The 21,770-nt window shown below is 30.2% G+C and overlaps 1 protein-coding gene across 2 annotated transcripts in view; it reads left to right on the forward strand.

The window, feature by feature from the left end:
• The first annotated feature begins 4,652 nt into the window (after positions 1–4,652).
• LOC117328863 overlaps positions 4,653–21,770 on the forward strand; it is a 35,954-nt gene continuing 18,836 nt past the window's right edge. Inside the window, exons 1-3 of one of the 2 annotated variants that reach the window (XM_033886447.1) lie at positions 4,653–4,804; positions 7,411–7,478; positions 9,092–9,121. In XM_033886447.1, coding sequence (XP_033742338.1) covers positions 4,731–4,804; positions 7,411–7,478; positions 9,092–9,121 — 172 coding nt within the window. In that variant the 5' untranslated portion in view covers positions 4,653–4,730. Of the gene's footprint in view, positions 4,805–5,574; positions 5,690–7,410; positions 7,479–9,091; positions 9,122–21,770 lie in introns of those variants that run through there. The other variant, XM_033886448.1, reaches the window with a different exon arrangement.

Here is a 21,770-nt window from a genome sequence, read left to right on the forward strand (position 1 = left end):
GAATTGGCAGACAGTTTTTTTCTGAATTGATATGATGTCCAGTGTATTATCCTATTCTTCTTTTTTTTTTTTTATGTTTCTCTACTTACTTTCCCTGGAGACCCTAGCTTCTATTGATATAGCTAGCTATGTAAGATAAATATCTATGACAATTATTTTTTACGGTTTTATTTGACATATTTGTTTGGTAAGTCTCATTTCTAGCCCAGTCTATCTCTTTTACTTTCTCTATCCTCTAGCTTCATTCGAATCTCCACCCCCCCCCTCTCTCTCTCTCTCTCTCTCTCTCTCTCTCTCTCTCTCTCTCTCTCTCTCTCTCTCTCTCTCTCTCATGTATTCAAACTCCTGTCTTCTGTTGTTGTTTTTTGTTGTTGTGGAATGGATATGATGATTTGTGTGAGGGTATGGAGAATGTGTGTATGTTGATGATATACTGTCATAATGTAAACGTGTGGATGATGATGATTTTCTTATTTTACTAATTACATATATAATGGATGATGATATCATAATAATATTATATGATTATGTTTTATGGTGACGACGATGATGACGATGATGATGATGATGATGATGATGATGACGACGATGATGATGATGATGATGATGTATGTGTGATGATGATAGTGATTTTGGTCACTATTTGTGAGATAATTAGTGTATGTAACTGAATATTGTATAGCATGCAAATAATGAAAATGGTGATATATCGAGTGATGATGATGATGATGATGATGATGATGATGATGATGATGATGATATAAGTGCATATAGCTGTATATCATAAAAATGGTGATATATCGAGTGATGATGATGATGATGATGATGATGATGATGATGATGACCAAATTATGTATGCATATGTGTGATGACAGTAATTATATATCATAATATGTGAAATGATTATTAATTAGCGCATGTACAGTTGTATAGCTTGAAAATGATGATGATGATGATGATGATATGATGATGATGATGATGATGATGATGATGTAGGTATAGGTGTGGTCACTACACTGTATGTGAAATAATTATGAATTAATGTGTGTAAGGGAATATGATATCATATATATGTGATGTGATTATGATCTTATGTGCGAGTGTAAGTGTATGAGTTATATTTTTGTATTTTACTATGCAGAAAAAAACTTGAAAAATAAAATAAATACAAAAAAAAAGTTTAATGCATGATTTAGTCAGGGGCCTTAGGGCGTGAAAAATGCTCCCGTGTGCATTTCGTGAAGAAATGCCAAGGCATATACCATTTTGTTAAAGACATCCGTGAGCGTCAGAAAAACAATGCCTTGTGTCTTGAAGCCGCGACCAGTGGTCAGTATGACGTCACAAAGATGGCCGATGACGCTGATACCAGTTACACAAAAGACCAAAAATAAACCACAATATTCTGTTATTTTTACCGTTTAAAAAGTTTTAACTTGTTGAATATCGTAAGCACGTATATAATCAATTTTCTAGAATTTAATGTGTTAAAATACATCCCGACAATAATATAATATTTGGAATATTAGTGTCTGGTTCATAGCTGAAATTAGGGTACAGCTATCTCCAGAAAATGCCCAACATGCTGGGTTGAAACTTTTATATTTTGCTTCTCAGATGCTGGTCTTGGCCAGGTGAGATGGAAAGTTGCATATGAGATTTTGGGAATTTATTATGAATTTTAATGTTACAATGAAACATATAGCGAAGCTAATTGTGGTCTTAGTCCATATGAGCATTTCAGGTAATTTATACTAGATATAAATGTAATTGCAATATAAAAATGCAGTGAAACAACCATGAGCTCGAAACAAAATATGCATTATTGCCGGAATGCCTACTGCCGGTGTTGGCAAGGGCAGAGTCGGACAACAGTGGTACGTCTCTATAGCCTACCGATCGTCTGGCTATCACATTGGATACACTCTAACTATAACACTATAATTAATATCAGATGAATTTGAGTTGTCGGTTTATCAAATGACTTGTTATTGGCCATAAATTAAAACGTATACAACACCATGATAAGAGTTAGGCCTACTAGACTTCGGACGTGCCCCTGTGTGTGGACCATTTTAGTCAAACATTGTTTATTTGAGCAATTATTTCGAACAATAACGCTATCAAAATGGAATAGTTCATCAATAGAATAAATACATGTCTGTATTTGCTATTTTTACTATCAAAATAATTAATAAACAAAAATAAGTGCTTTTTTCTTCTTTTTTTTTTCTTACCGTTATTTTCTGCAACAAGCACATAGGGGAAAACAATGATCGGTTGTTATTGATTTATTTAATGAAGAAAACAATGGGATACGATTGACAATTTTTTTATCGGATACAAAGGTTATTTCTAAGTTTGCTTTTCCATAATGGTAACTATGAATAAATGATTAGAAATGTGCAAATTAGCTGAAAGTGTTACATCTAGTCCCATGAAAATGATACCAGGTCTAATTGTGAGTTGTAACATAGGCCTAATTTATGAAATTGAATGCGAACATTAAAGAGCACAGGATCTACGATGTTTCCTCACAAAAGTCGTCCATCTTTATTGATATAACTACAAAATGTATAATGAAACAGCCTACAATTTACTTTAATATTACTCGAGATATAGATATTCGGAAAACGCAACCTAAACTGATAAGAAATGACAAAAAAAAGTTTTTATTTACAAGTCAAAGTGCGAATATTTTGGAGCAGATTATCAGGTGTTTTTTTTAAAGAACATCCGTAAATCTTTACTTCCTCAAACAATACTGAATCAAATGAATGATTAGTATTTATTTTTCGAATCGGGTTGTTTTCATAAGAACCGGACATAAGCATACGGACATCTTAGATCCTATGACAAATTTATCTGATAAAATTTAATTGGTATAATGTTATTTACTACATTTACAACGTAAGTTGTCGTATATAATACATACTCACACTGTAATTATCATCCGACTAATAAAGCGTATTATATCCGATAGTAAATTTGGTTGTCAATTTAAAGCAGTGTGTTTGTTTTGTTATAGAAAATGGTTCTTGACCGGTTTCACTCAAAAGAAAGAGCACTAATGCGGAACACTCATCTAAGTCATCTTACAAGCGACAGCAAATCATAACAAACTTTGAAAAATACATTGTATGTCAAACTATGACCGAAGAAAAACTAACGATCAATCCAAAAAGCAGAGAAAAATTACTAACAGCAATTGAACACGGAAGTATATAAGGCGATGGAAAATACTCAGACATATACCATAGGATAGTACGAGATAATGTCAAAACACAGGATCAGGTCACCTGGTACAGGTAATATACATGTAACAGTAAATATACATGCATTAAAACAAGCATACGAAAACAACTCATTCAGAGAATCTTCAGAAAACAACGAGCCAAACAAGAGTTTCACGCGACCATTGAAAACACCGTACAATAAAAGGGCGTGCTTTTTCTGCTGTAAACTATCCACCAGAAAGTATTCATTACAGTGTATCAACTGAAAATGCTGGGCGGAATCTAAGACATGCTATTAAAAATGGGAAAAATGATGAGCTGAAAGTAAGACTCTGTGAAGCTATTGACGCTTCCCACAAGTTATCTGACTTCATCATTAAAACAAGTTATCTGACTTCATCATTAAAACAAGTTATCTGATTTCATCATTAATACAAGTTATCTGACTTCATCATTAAAACAGGTTATCTGACTCCATCATTAAAACAGGTTATCTGACTCCATCATTAAACAAGTTATCTGACTTCATCATTAAAACAGGTTATCTGACTCCATCATTAAAACAGGTTATCTGACTTCATCAGTAAAACAAGTTATTTGACTTCACCATTAAACCAAGTTATCTGACTTCATCATTAAAACAGGTTATCTGACTTCATCATTAAACCAAGTTATCTGACTTCATCATTAAAACAAGTTATCTGACTTCACCATTAAACCAAGTTATCTGACTTCATCATTAAAACAAGTTATCTGACTTCACCATTAAACCAAGTTATCTGACTTCACCATTAAACAAGTTATCTGACTTCATCATTAAAACAAGTTATCTGACTTCATCATTAAAACAGGTTATCTGACTTCACCATTAAAACAAGTTATCAGAATTCATCATTAATACAAGTTATCTGACTTCATCATTAAAACATGTTATCCGTCTTACAGGATCGGAGACCAGGACTTGTCCGTATACGTAGTTATTGTTACTAGACCATACACGCATATATAATACTAGGAGTTGACTTGTAGATTATTGTTAAATTCTAAAATCTGATACAAGACGATATTCAAAATGAAATTCTCTTTACTGTAATTTTTTTTGCAACATATATTCATAGCTATGGATGAGTGTGTTAATAGGCAATATTAGAACTTTAAACTAATGCTTCACTGTGCAGAATAAATAACTTCGTCTACTTTCTATATTGTAAACACTTAAAACATTTGATTATTAATCAACCGTGTCCTGTAGGACCATTAGCATTATTTAGTTCCAATGACTGACAACTGTTTGTGAATGTGGAATGAATGCGTGCATGGTAAGGAATTGTAAGTATGATTCATTTTCTATTGACATGTCATTCCCCGGTAATTTCAGTTGTATACATAATATCTAATGTTCCAAAAAGTAAATTAGCACAGACACTAACCTTGCAGTCGATCAAAATACCCAGGTGTCAATAGACAATAACAGTCAAATACCACGGGGTTGGTATGTGTAACCCTGACAGAGAGACACCTTCTCAGCCAGGACGGGGAAGACGAGGGAGCTGGAAATACAAATCAGGGTAAGTAATAAAGTATTGACATAGATTTTACAACATACATTATACATAGTGTGAGGGACATTACCCGCCCCCGATTTCATCAACGTTCCGTAAACATTATTTAACTTAACAATTACCTAAACATTACAGAATCGAAAGAAAAATAATAACGTCGCCTTAGATACCTCACGTCATTTTATCAATTATTAGATGATCTGAATTTTCCCGAACCTCGTTCAGTAATAGTCAAACAAAAAAACATTATTAAACAGACAAGAAGACATGTTTAACCTCGGATATCAATATAATTATTGTTTTATTTAAATTATAGTTATTGTCAATGTTGATTTAATTCCAGTATCAAAAACTAATCCAAATATCATTGTACTCGTACATAAGAAAATCAATGAATCATATTTTTTATGTTATGTTTGATATTTCTTAAGAACACACCCAATACCTTGATTTCCATTTAATTAATGTATTACACGATATATTTATAACTTACATAATCATATGTATATATTGAGAGCTTGGCCTAGTTTACGGGTACGTCAGTATTTGATCAGAAAACCAACAGTGTCGCCTTTATATTGACATAACGCTCCAATAAACACTTCAATCATAACAAAAACTCCGGACCGTGAAACCAATGACTTACTCCGGTACAATACAGGTCTGTATGTATGTATAAACACAATTCGAAACACTGGTTGGATTATTTGTTTTGTCAATATGTGATCCTATAACAAATGTTATTTTATAAATTTAAAATACCTTTATCATTTAAACTTTACACACGACTTTAACACGTTAGACTTGTCGTTTGGATAACGAATCAGCAGAAGAATGGCGACATCGGCGACCCTACCTTACGATTTCAGGGACTGTTAACGCAATTATGAAGTAGGTAAAACATATACATTGTATTCCTTTCACTTTTTCTCCTGTAGTACATCCAGGCAAATTTCTCAGTTTCAGATTATTTTTTCTTTATGTGATTATTTCAGAGTTGCGTCGATGACACTGATCAGTAAAGAATTAATATAGTAAAATTAGTTGTATTTTTTTGCGGCTTTGACTGAATAAAAGGAATTCTGATTGATAAACTTGGTATATATTTACAGGGAGATAATGGTATAGTGTCTCTCGTGATAAACTTGGTATATATTTACAGGGAGATAATGGTATGGTGTCTCTCGTGATAAACTTGGTATATATTTACAGAGAGAGAATGGCATTGTGTCTCTCGTAATTAATTTGGTATATGTTTACAGGGAGAGAATGGTATGGTGTCTCTCATGATAAACTTGGTATATATTTACAGGGAGAGAATGGTATGGTGTCTCTCGTGATTAACTTGGTATATATTTACAGAGAGAGAATGGCATTGTGTCTCTCGTAATTAATTTGGTATATGTTTACAGGGAGAGAATGGTATGGTGTCTCTCGTGATTAACTTGGTATATATTTACAGGGAGAGAATGGTATGGTGTTTCTCGTGATAAACTTGGTATATATTTACAGGGAGAGAATGGTATGGTGTCTCTCGTGATAAACTTGGTATATATTTACAGGGAGAGAATGGTATGGTGTTTCTCCTAATTACCTTGGTATATATTTACAGGGAGAGAATGATATGGTGTCTCTCGTGATAAACTTGGTATATATTTACAGGGAGAGAATGGTATTGTGTCTCTCTTGATTGACGTGGTATATATTCACAGGGAGAGAATGGTATGGTGTCTCTCCTAATTAACTTGGTATATATTTACAGGGAGAGAATGGTATGGTGTCTCTCCTAATTAACTTGGTATATATTTACAGGGAGAGAATGGTATGGTGTCTCTCGTGATAAACTTGGTATATATTTACAGGGAGAGAATGGTATGGTGTTTCTCCTAATTTACTTAGTATATATTTACAGGGAGAGAATGGTAAGGTGTCTCTCCTAATTAACTTGGTATATATATACGGGGAGAGAATGGTATGGTGTCTCTCTTGATTGACGTGGTATATATTAACAGGGAGAGAACGGTATGGTGTCTCTCCTAATTAACTTGGTATATATTTACAGGGAGAGAATGGTAAAATGTCTCTCGTAATTAACTTGGTATATATTTACCGGGAGAGAATGGTATGGTGTCTCTCCTAATTAACTTGGTATATATTCACAGAGAGAGAATGGCACGGTGTCTCTCCTAATTAACTTGGTATATATTTACAGGGAGAGAATGGTATTGTGTCTCTCGTGATATACTTGGTATATATTTACAGGGAGAGAATGGTATGGTGTCTCTCGTGATAAACTTGGTATATATTTACAGGGAGAGAATGGTATTGTGTCTCTCGTGATAAACTTGGTATATATTTACAGGGAGATAATGGTATGGTGTCTCTCGTGATAAACTTGGTATATATTTACAGGGAGAGAATGGTATGGTGTCTCTCGTGATAAACTTGGTATATATTTACAGGGAGAGAATGGTATTGTGTCTCTCCTAATAAACTTGGTATATATTTACAGGGAGAGAATGGTATTGTGTCTCTCCTAATAAACTTGGTATATATTTACAGGGAGAGAATGGTATTGTGTCTCTCCTAATTAACTTGGTATATATTTACAGGGAGAGAATGGTATGGTGTTTCCAGTATGTTGTCCTCCTGTCGCTGGGAATAAGTTCTGTCAAAGCAGGTAAAGTATCAATTATTTATACGTATTACCCAGTCCTGTAATCAGTAGTGAATTTTTATCCAAGGATACGATAAGTAAGATGTCCGTATGTAAATATATTATATAAATGTAGTGTGTTTATAAAGGAATCATTTATGTCTTCCACCTGGCATTAACAATATCTAGCTATATTTTCATATATAAACGTAGCAAAAATCATTTTCTCATTAATTGAGCGCCCTTTTAAATTGATAATCAAACGATATTTTATACAAATTCCATTGGCTGAAATGAGATCACATGGCTCCCTGTAAAAGGAAAGTCGCCATTTCGGGCTAAAAAAAAATACATGTAACAAAAGCCTAATTGACTGGATGTTTTCAAAAAAGGCATTGGTCAAATTAACGCCACCTAGAGTAAGCGACCTTGGTAACTTGAAAACATCAGGAGATGGCATGTATCATACCGACTAACAACTAACATTGTAGGCATAGAATATAGTCTGTGCTTTCAGGTGGTGATCAAATAAATTGGAAATGAAAGATTAACAAAATACGAAACGCCGCATGCATACTGCAGTACAGACAATGGAATACATACCAGGGCGCTTCAATCCAGGCCAACAAGAGTGATTGATATTACTCGTTTCACAATTGTTGTAGAAGAAGTAAAACTTATAGCTGTCGATAGTAAAGATATTAAAATAGTATTTGCGAAGCAAGACATTTTTTACCGAAAGAGTTCGATATCATTTTATAAGGATTTTATATATAGAGACAAGACATAAAAAGGGGGAACTTTACAAGAACGGGACAATGATGAATGGAATGGACATTAACAAACCTAGTTTGAAGATGGACACCTTAAAATGTTTCACATTTGTATCATTTACTCATCTCATCATCGAAAATATTATAGCATGATAAAAATATCATAATACGATATAGGTATCATACTATGATGTAGACACTGACAAAGAATTGTATCACATGGAACACTGCCTTGTTGGTCGAGTAATCTATCAGATTTTTTATCAGTTCGTCTTGTAATATTCAATTCAGTCCAGAATGTATGTTCTGAGGAATCACTCCGAATTAGAATTATGTATATTAGGGCATGTTTACTGTACTGTGTAACCTATTGCGCATATCAGAGCGTACAGTATTTATACATATTAGATATAGCCCATTACGTATGTCATAGCGTATTTACGTATATATAACCCATTTTGTATATTGGAGCGTATTTACATATTATATATAACCCATTTTGTATATTGGAACATATTTACATATCATATATAACCCATTACGTATATTAGAGTGTATTTACATATCATATACAATAATAACTGTATAACCCTTTACGTATATTGGAGCGTATTTACATATTATATTATAACCCATTACGTATATTAGAGTGTATTTACATATCATATACAATAATAACTGTATAACCCTTTATGTATATTGGAGCGTATTTACATATTATATTATAACCCATAACGTATATTGGAACATATTTACATATTATATTATAACCTATAACGTATATTGGAACATATTTACATATAATATTATAACCCATAACGTATATTGGAACATATTTACATATACGTTTTTATGTATTTGTAGGTATAAATGACAGCAACGGGGAAACAACAGGTAAGACATTAAGATAACTCGCCTTAGTTATACATGTAACATCTGGTATGAGGTAAAATCAGACTGATTAAAACCATATTTATACCACCATTGTAACATCTGGTATGAGGTAAAATCAGACTGATTAAAACCATATTTATACCACCATTGTAACATCTGGTATGAGGTAAAATCAGACTGATTAAAACCATATTTATACCACCATTGTAACATCTGGTATGAGGTAAAATCAGACTGATTAAAACCATATTTATACCACCATTGTAACATCTCTTCCTTGAGGAATCAAAAACCTGTGAGGACACCACCTAATAAAATAGAACAAGGAGATATCTAAAAGTTTGAATATTTAAGATTTAATACCTAGTGTAATAATGTCTTTAACAATCAGAATACACGTCCTTAGTGTAGCTAATATTGGATCCTGGTTCTGGTGCTCGTAAAATATACACAAAATATACTAGCCACAAGAATGAAACATAGTTGCTATAACTGAATAACTGAATGCAATATAACACTATAATGTTGGTTTTTTTTTCCAAATTTCATTGCATAAAGAATTCCCCAAAAGACAGTGCAGATTTTTTTGGGAAAATATTGACATGATCCGTGTATTTTTGTAAAGAGTTTTTTCTTTTGGGTTTCTTGCGTAGAGTCCTTTTTTGCGTTTTTGTTTTTGCAGTAAAAACTATAACACTTGTATGTTGACACGTCAGCTACGAGGATGGTCCGTAAATTGACGACTTGGCATATTTCCTGTCGTCAATTGAGTGTGAAATGAATATATTACCACATAATTAAACCGTTTCCTTCAATTTTCACGTATAGCGTTGATCGTTCTTATCGCTAGACTGACAATTTAAGCAGGAGACCGATAGCAAGTATGAAGCCTGCAATGTTATCATTTTAGCAGGAACAGTGGAAAATAGCGACATATAAACTAAACCGTAAATATAATTCAAATCGACAAAAACAGGCCTAGGGAGAATAGGACAGATGCTCTTGAAGTGTTAGCGTCTTAATCGACGACACCTGCCCTGCATCTCTAGGTCAAATCCGTACTAAGCCACATTTGCTAATGATAGCCGATTCGTCGTTCCAATTATATTTCGAGACATTTTTTATATAAATGTGTTGTATTACGTGTAGATATAAATGTGTTGTATTACGTATGGATATAAATGTGTTGTATTACGTGTAGATATAAATGTGTTGTATTACGTGTAGATATAAATGTGTTGTATTACGTGTATATATAAATGTGTTGTATTACGTGTAGATATAAATGTGTTGTATTACGTGTAGATATAAATGTGTTGTATTACGTGTAGATATAAATGTGTTGTATTACGTGTGGATATAAATGTGTTGTATTACGTGTAGATATAAATGTGTTGTATTACGTGTAGATATAAATGTGTTGTATTACGTGTAGATATAAATGTGTTGTATTACGTGTAGATATTAATGTGTTGTATTACGTGTAGATATAAATGTATTGTATTACGTGTAGATATAAATGTGTTGTATTACGTGTAGATATAAATGTGTTGTATTACGTGTAGATATAAATGTGTTGTATTACGTGTAGATATAAATGTGTTGTATTACGTGTAGATATAAATGTGTTGTATTACGTGTAGATATAAATGTGTTGTATTACGTGTAGATATAAATATGTTGTATTACGTGTGGATATAAATATGTTGTATTACGTGTAGATATAAATGTGTTGTATTACGTGTAGATATAAATGTGTTGTATTACGTGTAGATATAAATGTGTTGTATTACGTGTGGATATAAATGTGTTGTATTACGAGTGGATATAAATGTGTTGTATTACGTGTAGATATAAATGTGTTGTATTACGTGTAGATATACATGTGTTGTATTACGTGTAGATATAAATGTGTTGTATTACGTGTGGATATAAATGTGTTGTATTACGTGTAGATATAAATGTGTTGTATTACGTGTAGATATAAATGTGTTGTATTACGTGTGGATATAAATGTGTTGTATTACGTGTGGATATACATGTGTTGTATAACGTGTGGATATAAATGTGTTGTATTACGTGTAGATATAAATGTGTTGTATTACGTGTGGATATAAATGTGTTGTATTACGTGTAGATATAAATGTGTTGTATTACGTGTAGATATAAATGTGTTGTATTACGTGTGGATATAAATGTGTTGTATTACGTGTGGATATACATGTGTTGTATTACGTGTAGATATAAATGTGTTGTATTACGTGTAGATATAAATGTGTTGTATTACGTGTAGATATAAATGTGTTGTATTACGTGTAGATATAAATGTGTTGTATTACGTGTGGATATAAATGTGTTGTATTACGTGTAGATATAAATGTGTTGTATTACGTGTAGATATAAATGTGTTGTATTACGTGTAGATATAAATGTGTTGTATTACGTGTAGATATAAATGTGTTGTATTACGTGTAGATATAAATGTGTTGTATTACGTATGGATATAAATGTGTTGTATTACGTGTAGATATAAATGTGTTGTATTACGTGTAGATATAAATGTGTTGTATTACGTGTAGATATAAATGTGTTGTATTACGTGTGGATATAAATGTGTTGTATTACGTGTAGATATAAATGTGTTGTATTACGTGTGGATATAAATGTGTTGTATTACGTGTAGATATAAATGTGTTGTATTACGTGTGGATATAAATGTGTTGTATTACGTGTAGATATAAATGTGTTGTATTACGTATGGATATAAATGTGTTGTATTACGTGTGGATATAAATGTGTTGTATTACGTGTAGATATAAATGTGTTGTATTACGTGTGGATATAAATGTGTTGTATTACGTGTATATATAAATGTGTTGTATTACGTGTATATATAAATGTGTTGTATTACGTGTAGATATAAATGTGTTGTATTACATATGGATATAAATGTGTTGTATTACGTGTAGATATAAATGTGTTGTATTACGTGTGGATATAAATGTGTTGTATTACGTGTGGATATAAATGTGTTGTATTACGTGTATATATAAATGTGTTGTATTACGTGTGGATATCAATGTGTTGTATTACGTGTGGATATCAATGTGTTGTATTACGTATGGATATAAATGTGTTGTATTACGTGTAGATATAAATGTGTTGTATTACGTGTGGATATAAATGTGTTGTATTACGTGTAGATATAAATGTGTTGTATTACGTGTGGATATAAATGTGTTGTATTACGTGTGAATATAAATGTGTTGTATTACGTGTAGATATAAATGTGTTGTATTACGTGTAGATATAAATGTGTTGTATTACGTGTGGATATAAATGTGTTGTATTACGTGTGGATATAAATGTGTTGTATTACGTGTGGATATAAATGTGTTGTATTACGTGTGGATATAAATGTGTTGTATTACGTGTGGATATAAATGTGTTGTATTACGTGTAGATACAAATGTGTTGTATAACGTGTAGATATAAATGTGTTGTATTACGTGTGGATATAAATGTGTTGTATTACGTGTAGATATAAATGTGTTGTATTACGTGTGGATATAAATGTGTTGTATTACGTGTTGATATAAATGTGTTGTATTACGTGTATATATAAATGTGTTGTATTACGTGTAGATATAAATGTGTTGTATTACGTGTGGATATAAATGTGTTGTATTACGTGTGGATATACATGTGTTGTATTACGTGTAGATATAAATGTGTTGTATTACGTGTAGATATAAATGTGTTGTATTACGTGTAGATATAAATGTGTTGTATTACGTGTAGATATAAATGTGTTGTATTACGTGTAGATATTAATGTGTTGTATTACGTGTAGATATAAATGTGTTGTATTACGTGTGGATATAAATGTGTTGTATTACGTGTATATATAAATGTGTTGTATTACGTGTAGATATAAATGTGTTGTATTACGTGTATATATAAATGTGTTGTATTACGTGTAGATATAAATGTGTTGTATTATATATGGATATAAATGTGTTGTATTACGTGTAGATATAAATGTGTTGTATTACGTGTGGATATAAATGTGTTGTATTACGTGTGGATATAAATGTGTTGTATTACGTGTAGATATAAATGTGTTATATTACGTGTATATATAAATGTGTTGTATTACGTGTGGATATAAATGTGTTGTATTACGTGTGGATATAAATGTGTTGTATTACGTGTGGATATAAATGTGTTGTATTACGTGTAGATATAAATGTGTTGTATTACGTGTATATATAAATGTGTTGTATTACGTGTGGATATAAATGTGTTGTATTACGTGCAGATATAAATGTGTTGTATTACGTGTGGATATAAATGTATTGTATTACGTGTGGATATAAATGTGTTGTATTACGTGTGGATATAAATGTGTTGTATTACGTATGGATATAAATGTGTTGTATTACGTGTAGATATAAATGTGTTGTATTACGTGTAGATATAAATGTGTTGTATTACGTGTGGATATAAATTTGTTGTATTACGTGTGGATATAAATGTGTTGTATTACGTGTGGATATAAATGTGTTGTATTACGTGTGGATATAAATGTGTTGTATTACGTGTATATATAAATGTGTTGTATTACGTGTATATATAAATGTGTTGTATTACGTGTGGATATAAATTTGTTGTATTACGTGTAGACATAAATGTGTTGTATTACGTGTGGATATAAATGTGTTGTATTACGTGTAGATATAAATGTGTTGTATTACGTGTATATATAAATGTGTTGTATTACGTGTAGATATACATGTGTTGTGTTACGTGTGGATATAAATGTGTTGTATTACGTGTGGATATAAATGTGTTGTATTACGTGTAGATATAAATGTGTTGTATTACGTGTAGATATAAATGTGTTGTATTACGTGTAGATATAAATGTGTTGTATTACGTGTAGATATAAATGTGTTGTATTACGTATGGATATAAATGTGTTGTATTACGTGTAGATATAAATGTGTTGTATTACGTGTAGATATAAATGTGTTGTATTACCTGTGGATATAAATGTGTTGTATTACGTGTAGATATAAATGTGTTGTATTACGTGTAGATATAAATGTGTTGTATTACGTGTATATATAAATGTATTGTATTAGGTGTGGATATAAATGTGTTGTATTACGTGTAGATATAAATGTGTTGTATTACGTGTAGATATAAATGTGTTGTATTACGTGTAGATATAAATGTGTTGTATTACGTGTAGATATAAATGTGTTGTATTACGTGTATATATAAATGTGTTGTATTACGTGTGGATATAAATGTGTTGTATTACGTGTAGATATAAATGTGTTGTATTACGTGTATATATAAATGTGTTGTATTACGTGTGGATATAAATGTGTTGTATTACGTGTGGATATTAATGTGTTGTATTACATGTAGATATAAATGTGTTGTATTACGTGTAGATATTAATGTGTTGTATTACGTGTAGATATAAATGTGTTGTATTACGTGTAGATATAAATGTGTTGTATTACGTGTAGATATACATGTGTTGTATTACGTGTAGATATAAATGTGTTGTATTACGTGTAGATATAAATGTGTTGTATTACGTGTAGATATAAATGTGTTGTATTACGTGTAGATATCAATGTATTGTATTACGTGTAGATATAAATGTGTTGTATTACGTGTAGATATCAATGTGTTGTATTACGTGTAGATATAAATGTGTTGTATTACGTGTAGATATAAATGTGTTGTATTACGTGTAGATATAAATTTGTTGTATTACGTGTAGATATTAATGTGTTGTATTACGTGTAGATATAAATGTGTTGTATTACGTGTAGATATAAATGTGTTGTATTACGTGTAGATATAAATGTGTTGTATTACGTGTAGATATAAATGTGTTGTTTTACGTGTAGATATAAATGTGTTGTATTACGTGTAGATATACATGTGTTGTATTACGAGTGGATATAAATGTGTTGTATTACGTGTATATATAAATGTGTTGTATTACGTGTAGATATAAATGTGTTGTATTACGTGTAGATATCAATGTATTGTATTACGTGTAGATATTAATGTGTTGTATTACGTGTAGATATAAATGTGTTGTATTACGTGTAGATATAAATGTGTTGTATTACGTGTAGATATACATGTGTTGTATTACGTGTAGATATCAATGTATTGTATTACGTGTAGATATAAATGTGTTGTATTACGTGTAGATATAAATGTGTTGTATTACGTGTAGATATAAATGTGTTGTATTACGTGTAGATATCAATGTATTGTATTACGTGTAGATATTAATGTGTTGTATTACGTGTAGATATAAATGTGTTGTATTACGTGTAGATATAAATGTGTTGTATTACGTGTAGATATTAATGTGTTGTATTACGTGTAGATATAAATGTGTTGTATTACGTGTAGATATAAATGTGTTGTATTACGTGTAGATATAAATGTGTTGTATTACGTGTAGATATAAATGTGTTGTATTACGTGTAGATATAAATGTGTTGTATTACGTGTGGATATAAATGTGTTGTATTACGTGTAGATATAAATGTGTTGTATTACGTGTAGATATAAATGTGTTGTATTACTTATGGATATAAATGTGTTGTATTACGTGTAGATATAAATGTGTTGTATTACGTGTAGATATAAATGTGTTGTATTACGTGTGGATATAAATGTGTTGTATTACGTGTAGATATAAATGTGTTGTATTATGTATGGATATAAATGTGTTGTATTACGTGTAGATATAAATGTATTGTATTACGTGTAGATATAAATGTGTTGTATTACGTGTAGATATAAATGTGTTGTATTACGTGTATATATAAATGTGTTGTATTACGTGTAGATATAAATGTGTTGTATTACGAGTGGATATAAATGTGTTGTATTACGTGTAGATATAAATGTGTTGTATTACGTGTAGATATAAATGTGTTGTATTACGTGTAGATATAAATGTGTTGTATTACGTGTAGATATACATGTGTTGTATTACGAGTGGATATAAATGTGTTGTATTACGTGTATATATAAATGTGTTGTATTACGTGTGGATATAAATGTGTTGTATTACGTGTGGATATTAATGTGTTGTATTACATGTAGATATAAATGTGTTGTATTACGTGTAGATATTAATGTGTTGTATTACGTGTAGATATAAATGTGTTGTATTACGTGTAGATATAAATGTGTTGTATTACGTGTAGATATACATGTGTTGTATTACGAGTGGATATAAATGTGTTGTATTACGAGTGGATATAAATGTGTTGTATTACGTGTAGATATAAATGTGTTGTTATACGGGTGGATATAAATGTGTTGTATTACGAGTGGATATAAATGTGTTGTATTACGTATGGATATAAATATGTTGTATTACGTGTATATATAAATGTGTTGTATTACGTGTAGATATAAATGTGTTGTATTACGTGTAGATATACAAGTGTTGTATTACGTGTATATATAAATGTGTTGTATTACGTGTAGATAAACATGTGTTGTATTACTTATGGATATAAATGTGTTGTATTACGTGTAGATATAAATGTATTGTATTACGTGTAGATATAAATGTGTTGTATTACGTGTGGATATAAATGTGTTGTATTACGTGTAGATATAAATGTGTTGTATTACGTATGGATATCAATGTGTTGTATTACGTGTAGATATAAATGTATTGTATTACGTGTAGATATAAATGTATTGTATTACGTGTAGATATAAATGTATTGTATTACGTGTAGATATAAATGTGTTGTATTACGTGTAGATATAAATGTGTTGTATTACGTGTGGATATAAATGTGTTGTAATACGTGTGGATATAAATGTATTGTATTACGTGTGGATATAAATGTGTTGTATTACGTGTAGATATAAATGTGTTGTATTACGTGTGGATATAAATGTGTTGTATTACGTGTAGATATAAATGTGTTGTATTACGTGTAGATATAAATGTGTTGTATTACGTGTAGATATAAATGTGTTGTATTACGTGTAGATATAAATGTATTGTATTACGTGTAGATATAAATGTGTTGTATTAGGTGTAGATATAAATGTGTTGTATTACGTGTAGATATCAATGTGTTGTATTACGTGTAGATATAAATGTGTTGTATTACGTGTAGATATAAATGTGTTGTATTACGTGTAGATATAAATATGTTGTATTACGTGTGGATATAAATGTGTTGTATTACGTGTAGATATAAATGTGTTGTATTACGTGTAGATATAAATGTGTTGTATTACGTATGGATATAAATGTGTTTTGTTACGTGTAGATATAAATGTGTTGTATTACGTGTAGATATAAATGTGTTGTATTACGTGTGGATATAAATGTGTTGTATTACATGTGGATATAAATGTGTTGTATTACGTGTAGATATAAATGTGTTGTATTACGTATGGATATAAATGTGTTTTGTTACGTGTAGATATAAATGTGTTGTATTACGTGTAGATATAAATGTGTTGTATTACGTGTGGATATAAATGTGTTGTATTACATGTGGATATAAATGTGTTGTATTACGTGTAGATATAAATGTGTTGTATTACGTGTAGATATAAATGTGTTGCATTACGTGTGAATATAAATGTGTTGTATTACGTGTAGATATAAATGTATTGTATTACGTGTAGATATAAATGTGTTGTATTACGTGTAGATATAAATGTGTTGTATTACGTGTAGATATAAATGTGTTGTATTACGTGTAGATATAAATGTGTTGTATTACGTGTAGATATAAATGTGTTGTATTACGTGTAGATATAAATATGTTGTATTACGTGTGGATATAAATGTGTTGTATTACGTGTAGATATAAATATGTTGTATTACGTGTGGATATAAATGTGTTGTATTACGTGTAGATATAAATGTGTTGTATTACGTGTGGATATAAATGTGTTGTATTACGTGTAGATATAAATGTGTTGTATTACGTGTGAATATAAATGTGTTGTATTACGTGTGGATATAAATGTGTTGTATAACGTGTAGATATAAATGTGTTGTATTACGTGTGGATATAAATGTGTTGTATTACGTGTGGATATAAATGTGTTGTATTACGTGTATATATAAATGTGTTGTATTACGTGTAGATATAAATGTGTTGTATTACGTGTAGATATAAATGTGTTGTATTACGTGTAGATATAAATGTGTTGTATTACGTGTAGATATAAATGTGTTGTATTACGTGTGGATATAAATGTGTTGTATTACGTGTAGATATAAATGTGTTGTATTACGTGTGGATATAAATGTGTTTTGTTACGTGTAGATATAAATGTGTTGTATTACGTGTAGATATAAATGTGTTGTATTACGTGTAGATATAAATGTGTTGTATTACGTGTGGATATAAATGTGTTGTATTACGTGTAGATATAAATGTGTTGTATTACGTGTATATATAAATGTGTTGTATTACGTGTAGATATAAATGTGTTGTATTACGTATGGATATCAATGTGTTGTATTACGTGTAGATATAAATGTATTGTATTACGTGTAGATATAAATGTGTTGTATTACGTGTAGATATAAATGTGTTGTATTACGTGTAGATATAAATGTGTTGTATTACGTGTAGATATAAATGTGTTGTATTACGTGTGGATATAAATGTGTTGTATTACGTATGGATATAAATGTGTTGTATTACGTGTAGATATAAATGTGTTGTATTACGTGTAGATATAAATGTGTTGTATTACGTGTAGATATAAATGTGTTGTATTACGTGTGGATATAAATGTATTGTATTACGTGTAGATATAAATGTGTTGTATTACGTGTGGATATAAATGTGTTGTATTACGTGTGGATATAAATGTGTTGTATAACGTGTAGATATAAATGTGTTGTATTACGTGTAGATATAAATATGTTGTATTACGTGTGGATATAAATGTGTTGTATTACGTGTAGATATAAATGTGTTGTATTACGTGTAGATATAAATGTGTTGTATTACGTATGGATATAAATGTGTTTTGTTACGTGTAGATATAAATGTGTTGTATTACGTGTAGATATAAATGTGTTGTATTACGTGTGGATATAAATGTGTTGTATTACATGTGGATATAAATGTGTTGTATTACGTGTAGATATAAATGTGTTGTATTACGTATGGATATAAATGTGTTTTGTTACGTGTAGATATAAATGTGTTGTATTACGTGTAGATATAAATGTGTTGTATTACGTGTGGATATAAATGTGTTGTATTACATGTGGATATAAATGTGTTGTATTACGTGTAGATATAAATGTGTTGTATTACGTGTAGATATAAATGTGTTGCATTACGTGTGAATATAAATGTGTTGTATTACGTGTAGATATAAATGTATTGTATTACGTGTAGATATAAATGTGTTGTATTACGTGTAGATATAAATGTGTTGTATTACGTGTAGATATAAATGTGTTGTATTACGTGTAGATATAAATGTGTTGTATTACGTGTAGATATAAATGTGTTGTATTACGTGTAGATATAAATATGTTGTATTACGTGTGGATATAAATGTGTTGTATTACGTGTAGATATAAATATGTTGTATTACGTGTGGATATAAATGTGTTGTATTACGTGTAGATATAAATGTGTTGTATTACGTGTGGATATAAATGTGTTGTATTACGTGTAGATATAAATGTGTTGTATTACGTGTGAATATAAATGTGTTGTATTACGTGTGGATATAAATGTGTTGTATTACGTGTAGATATAAATGTGTTGTATTACGTATGGATATAAATGTGTTTTGTTACGTGTAGATATAAATGTGTTGTATTACGTGTAGATATAAATGTGTTGTATTACGTGTAGATATAAATGTGTTGTATTACGTGTGGATATAAATGTGTTGTATTACGTGTAGATATAAATGTGTTGTATTACGTGTATATATAAATGTGTTGTATTACGTGTAGATATAAATGTGTTGTATTACGTGTAGATATAAATGTGTTGTATTACGTGTATATATAAATGTGTTGTATTACGTGTGGATATAAATGTGTTGTATTACGTGTAGATATCAATGTATTGTATTACGTGTGGATATAAATGTGTTGTATTACGTGTGGATATAAATGTGTTGTATTACGTGTATATATAAATGTGTTGTATTACGTGTAGATATAAATGTGTTGTATTACGTGTAGATATAAATGTGTTGTATTACGTGTGGATATAAATGTGTTGTATTACGTATGGATATAAATGTGTTGTATTACGTGTGGATATAAATGTGTTGTATTACGTGTAGATATAAATGTGTTGTATTACGTATGGATATCAATGTGTTGTATTACGTGTAGATATAAATGTATTGTATTACGTGTAGATATAAATGTGTTGTATTACGTGTAGATATAAATGTGTTGTATTACGTGTAGATATAAATGTGTTGTATTACGTGTAGATATAAATGTGTTGTAATACGTATGGATATAAATGTGTTGTATTACGTGTGGATATAAATGTGTTGTATTACGTGTAGATATAAATGTGTTGTATTACGTGTAGATATAAATGTGTTGTATTACCTGTGGATATAAATGTATTGTATTACGTGTGGATATAAATGTGTGGTATTACGTGTGGATATAAATGTGTTGTATAACGTGTAGATATAAATGTGTTGTATTACGTGTAGATATAAATGTGTTGTATTACGTGTATATATAAATGTGTTGTATTACGTGTGGATATAAATGTGTTGTATTACGTGTAGATATAAATGTATTGTATTACGTGTGGATATAAATGTGTTGTATTACGTGTGGATATAAATGTGTTGTATTACGTGTATATATAAATGTGTTGTATTACGTGTAGATATAAATGTGTTGTATTACGTGTAGATATAAATGTGTTGTATTACGTGTGGATATAAATGTGTTGTATTACGTATGGATATAAATGTGTTGTATTACGTGTGGATATAAATGTGTTGTATTACGTGTAGATATAAATGTGTTGTATTACGTATGGATATCAATGTGTTGTATTACGTGTAGATATAAATGTATTGTATTACGTGTATATATAAATGTGTTGTATTACGTGTAGATATAAATGTGTTGTATTACGTGTAGATATAAATGTGTTGTATTACGTGTGGATATAAATGTGTTGTATAACGTGTAGATATAAATGTGTTGTATTACGTGTAGATATAAATGTGTTGTATTACGGGTGGATATAAATGTATTGTATTACGTGTAGATATAAATGTGTTGTATTACGTGTAGATATAAATGTGTTGTATTACGTGTAGATATAAATGTGTTGTATTACGTGTAGATATAAATGTGTTGTATTACGGGTGGATATAAATGTGTTGTATCACGTGTGGATATAAATGTGTTGTATTACGTGTAGATATAAATGTGTTGTATTACGTGTAGATATAAATGTGTTGTATTACGTGTATATATAAATGTGTTGTATTACGTGTGGATATAAATGTGTTGTGTTACGTGTAGATATAAATGTATTGTATTACGTGTGGATATAAATGTGTTGTATTACGTGTGGATATAAAT

Source organism: Pecten maximus, chromosome 6 (genome assembly GCF_902652985.1).
Source record: "Pecten maximus chromosome 6, xPecMax1.1, whole genome shotgun sequence".
NCBI classification, from domain to species: Eukaryota; Metazoa; Mollusca; class Bivalvia; order Pectinida; family Pectinidae; genus Pecten; species Pecten maximus.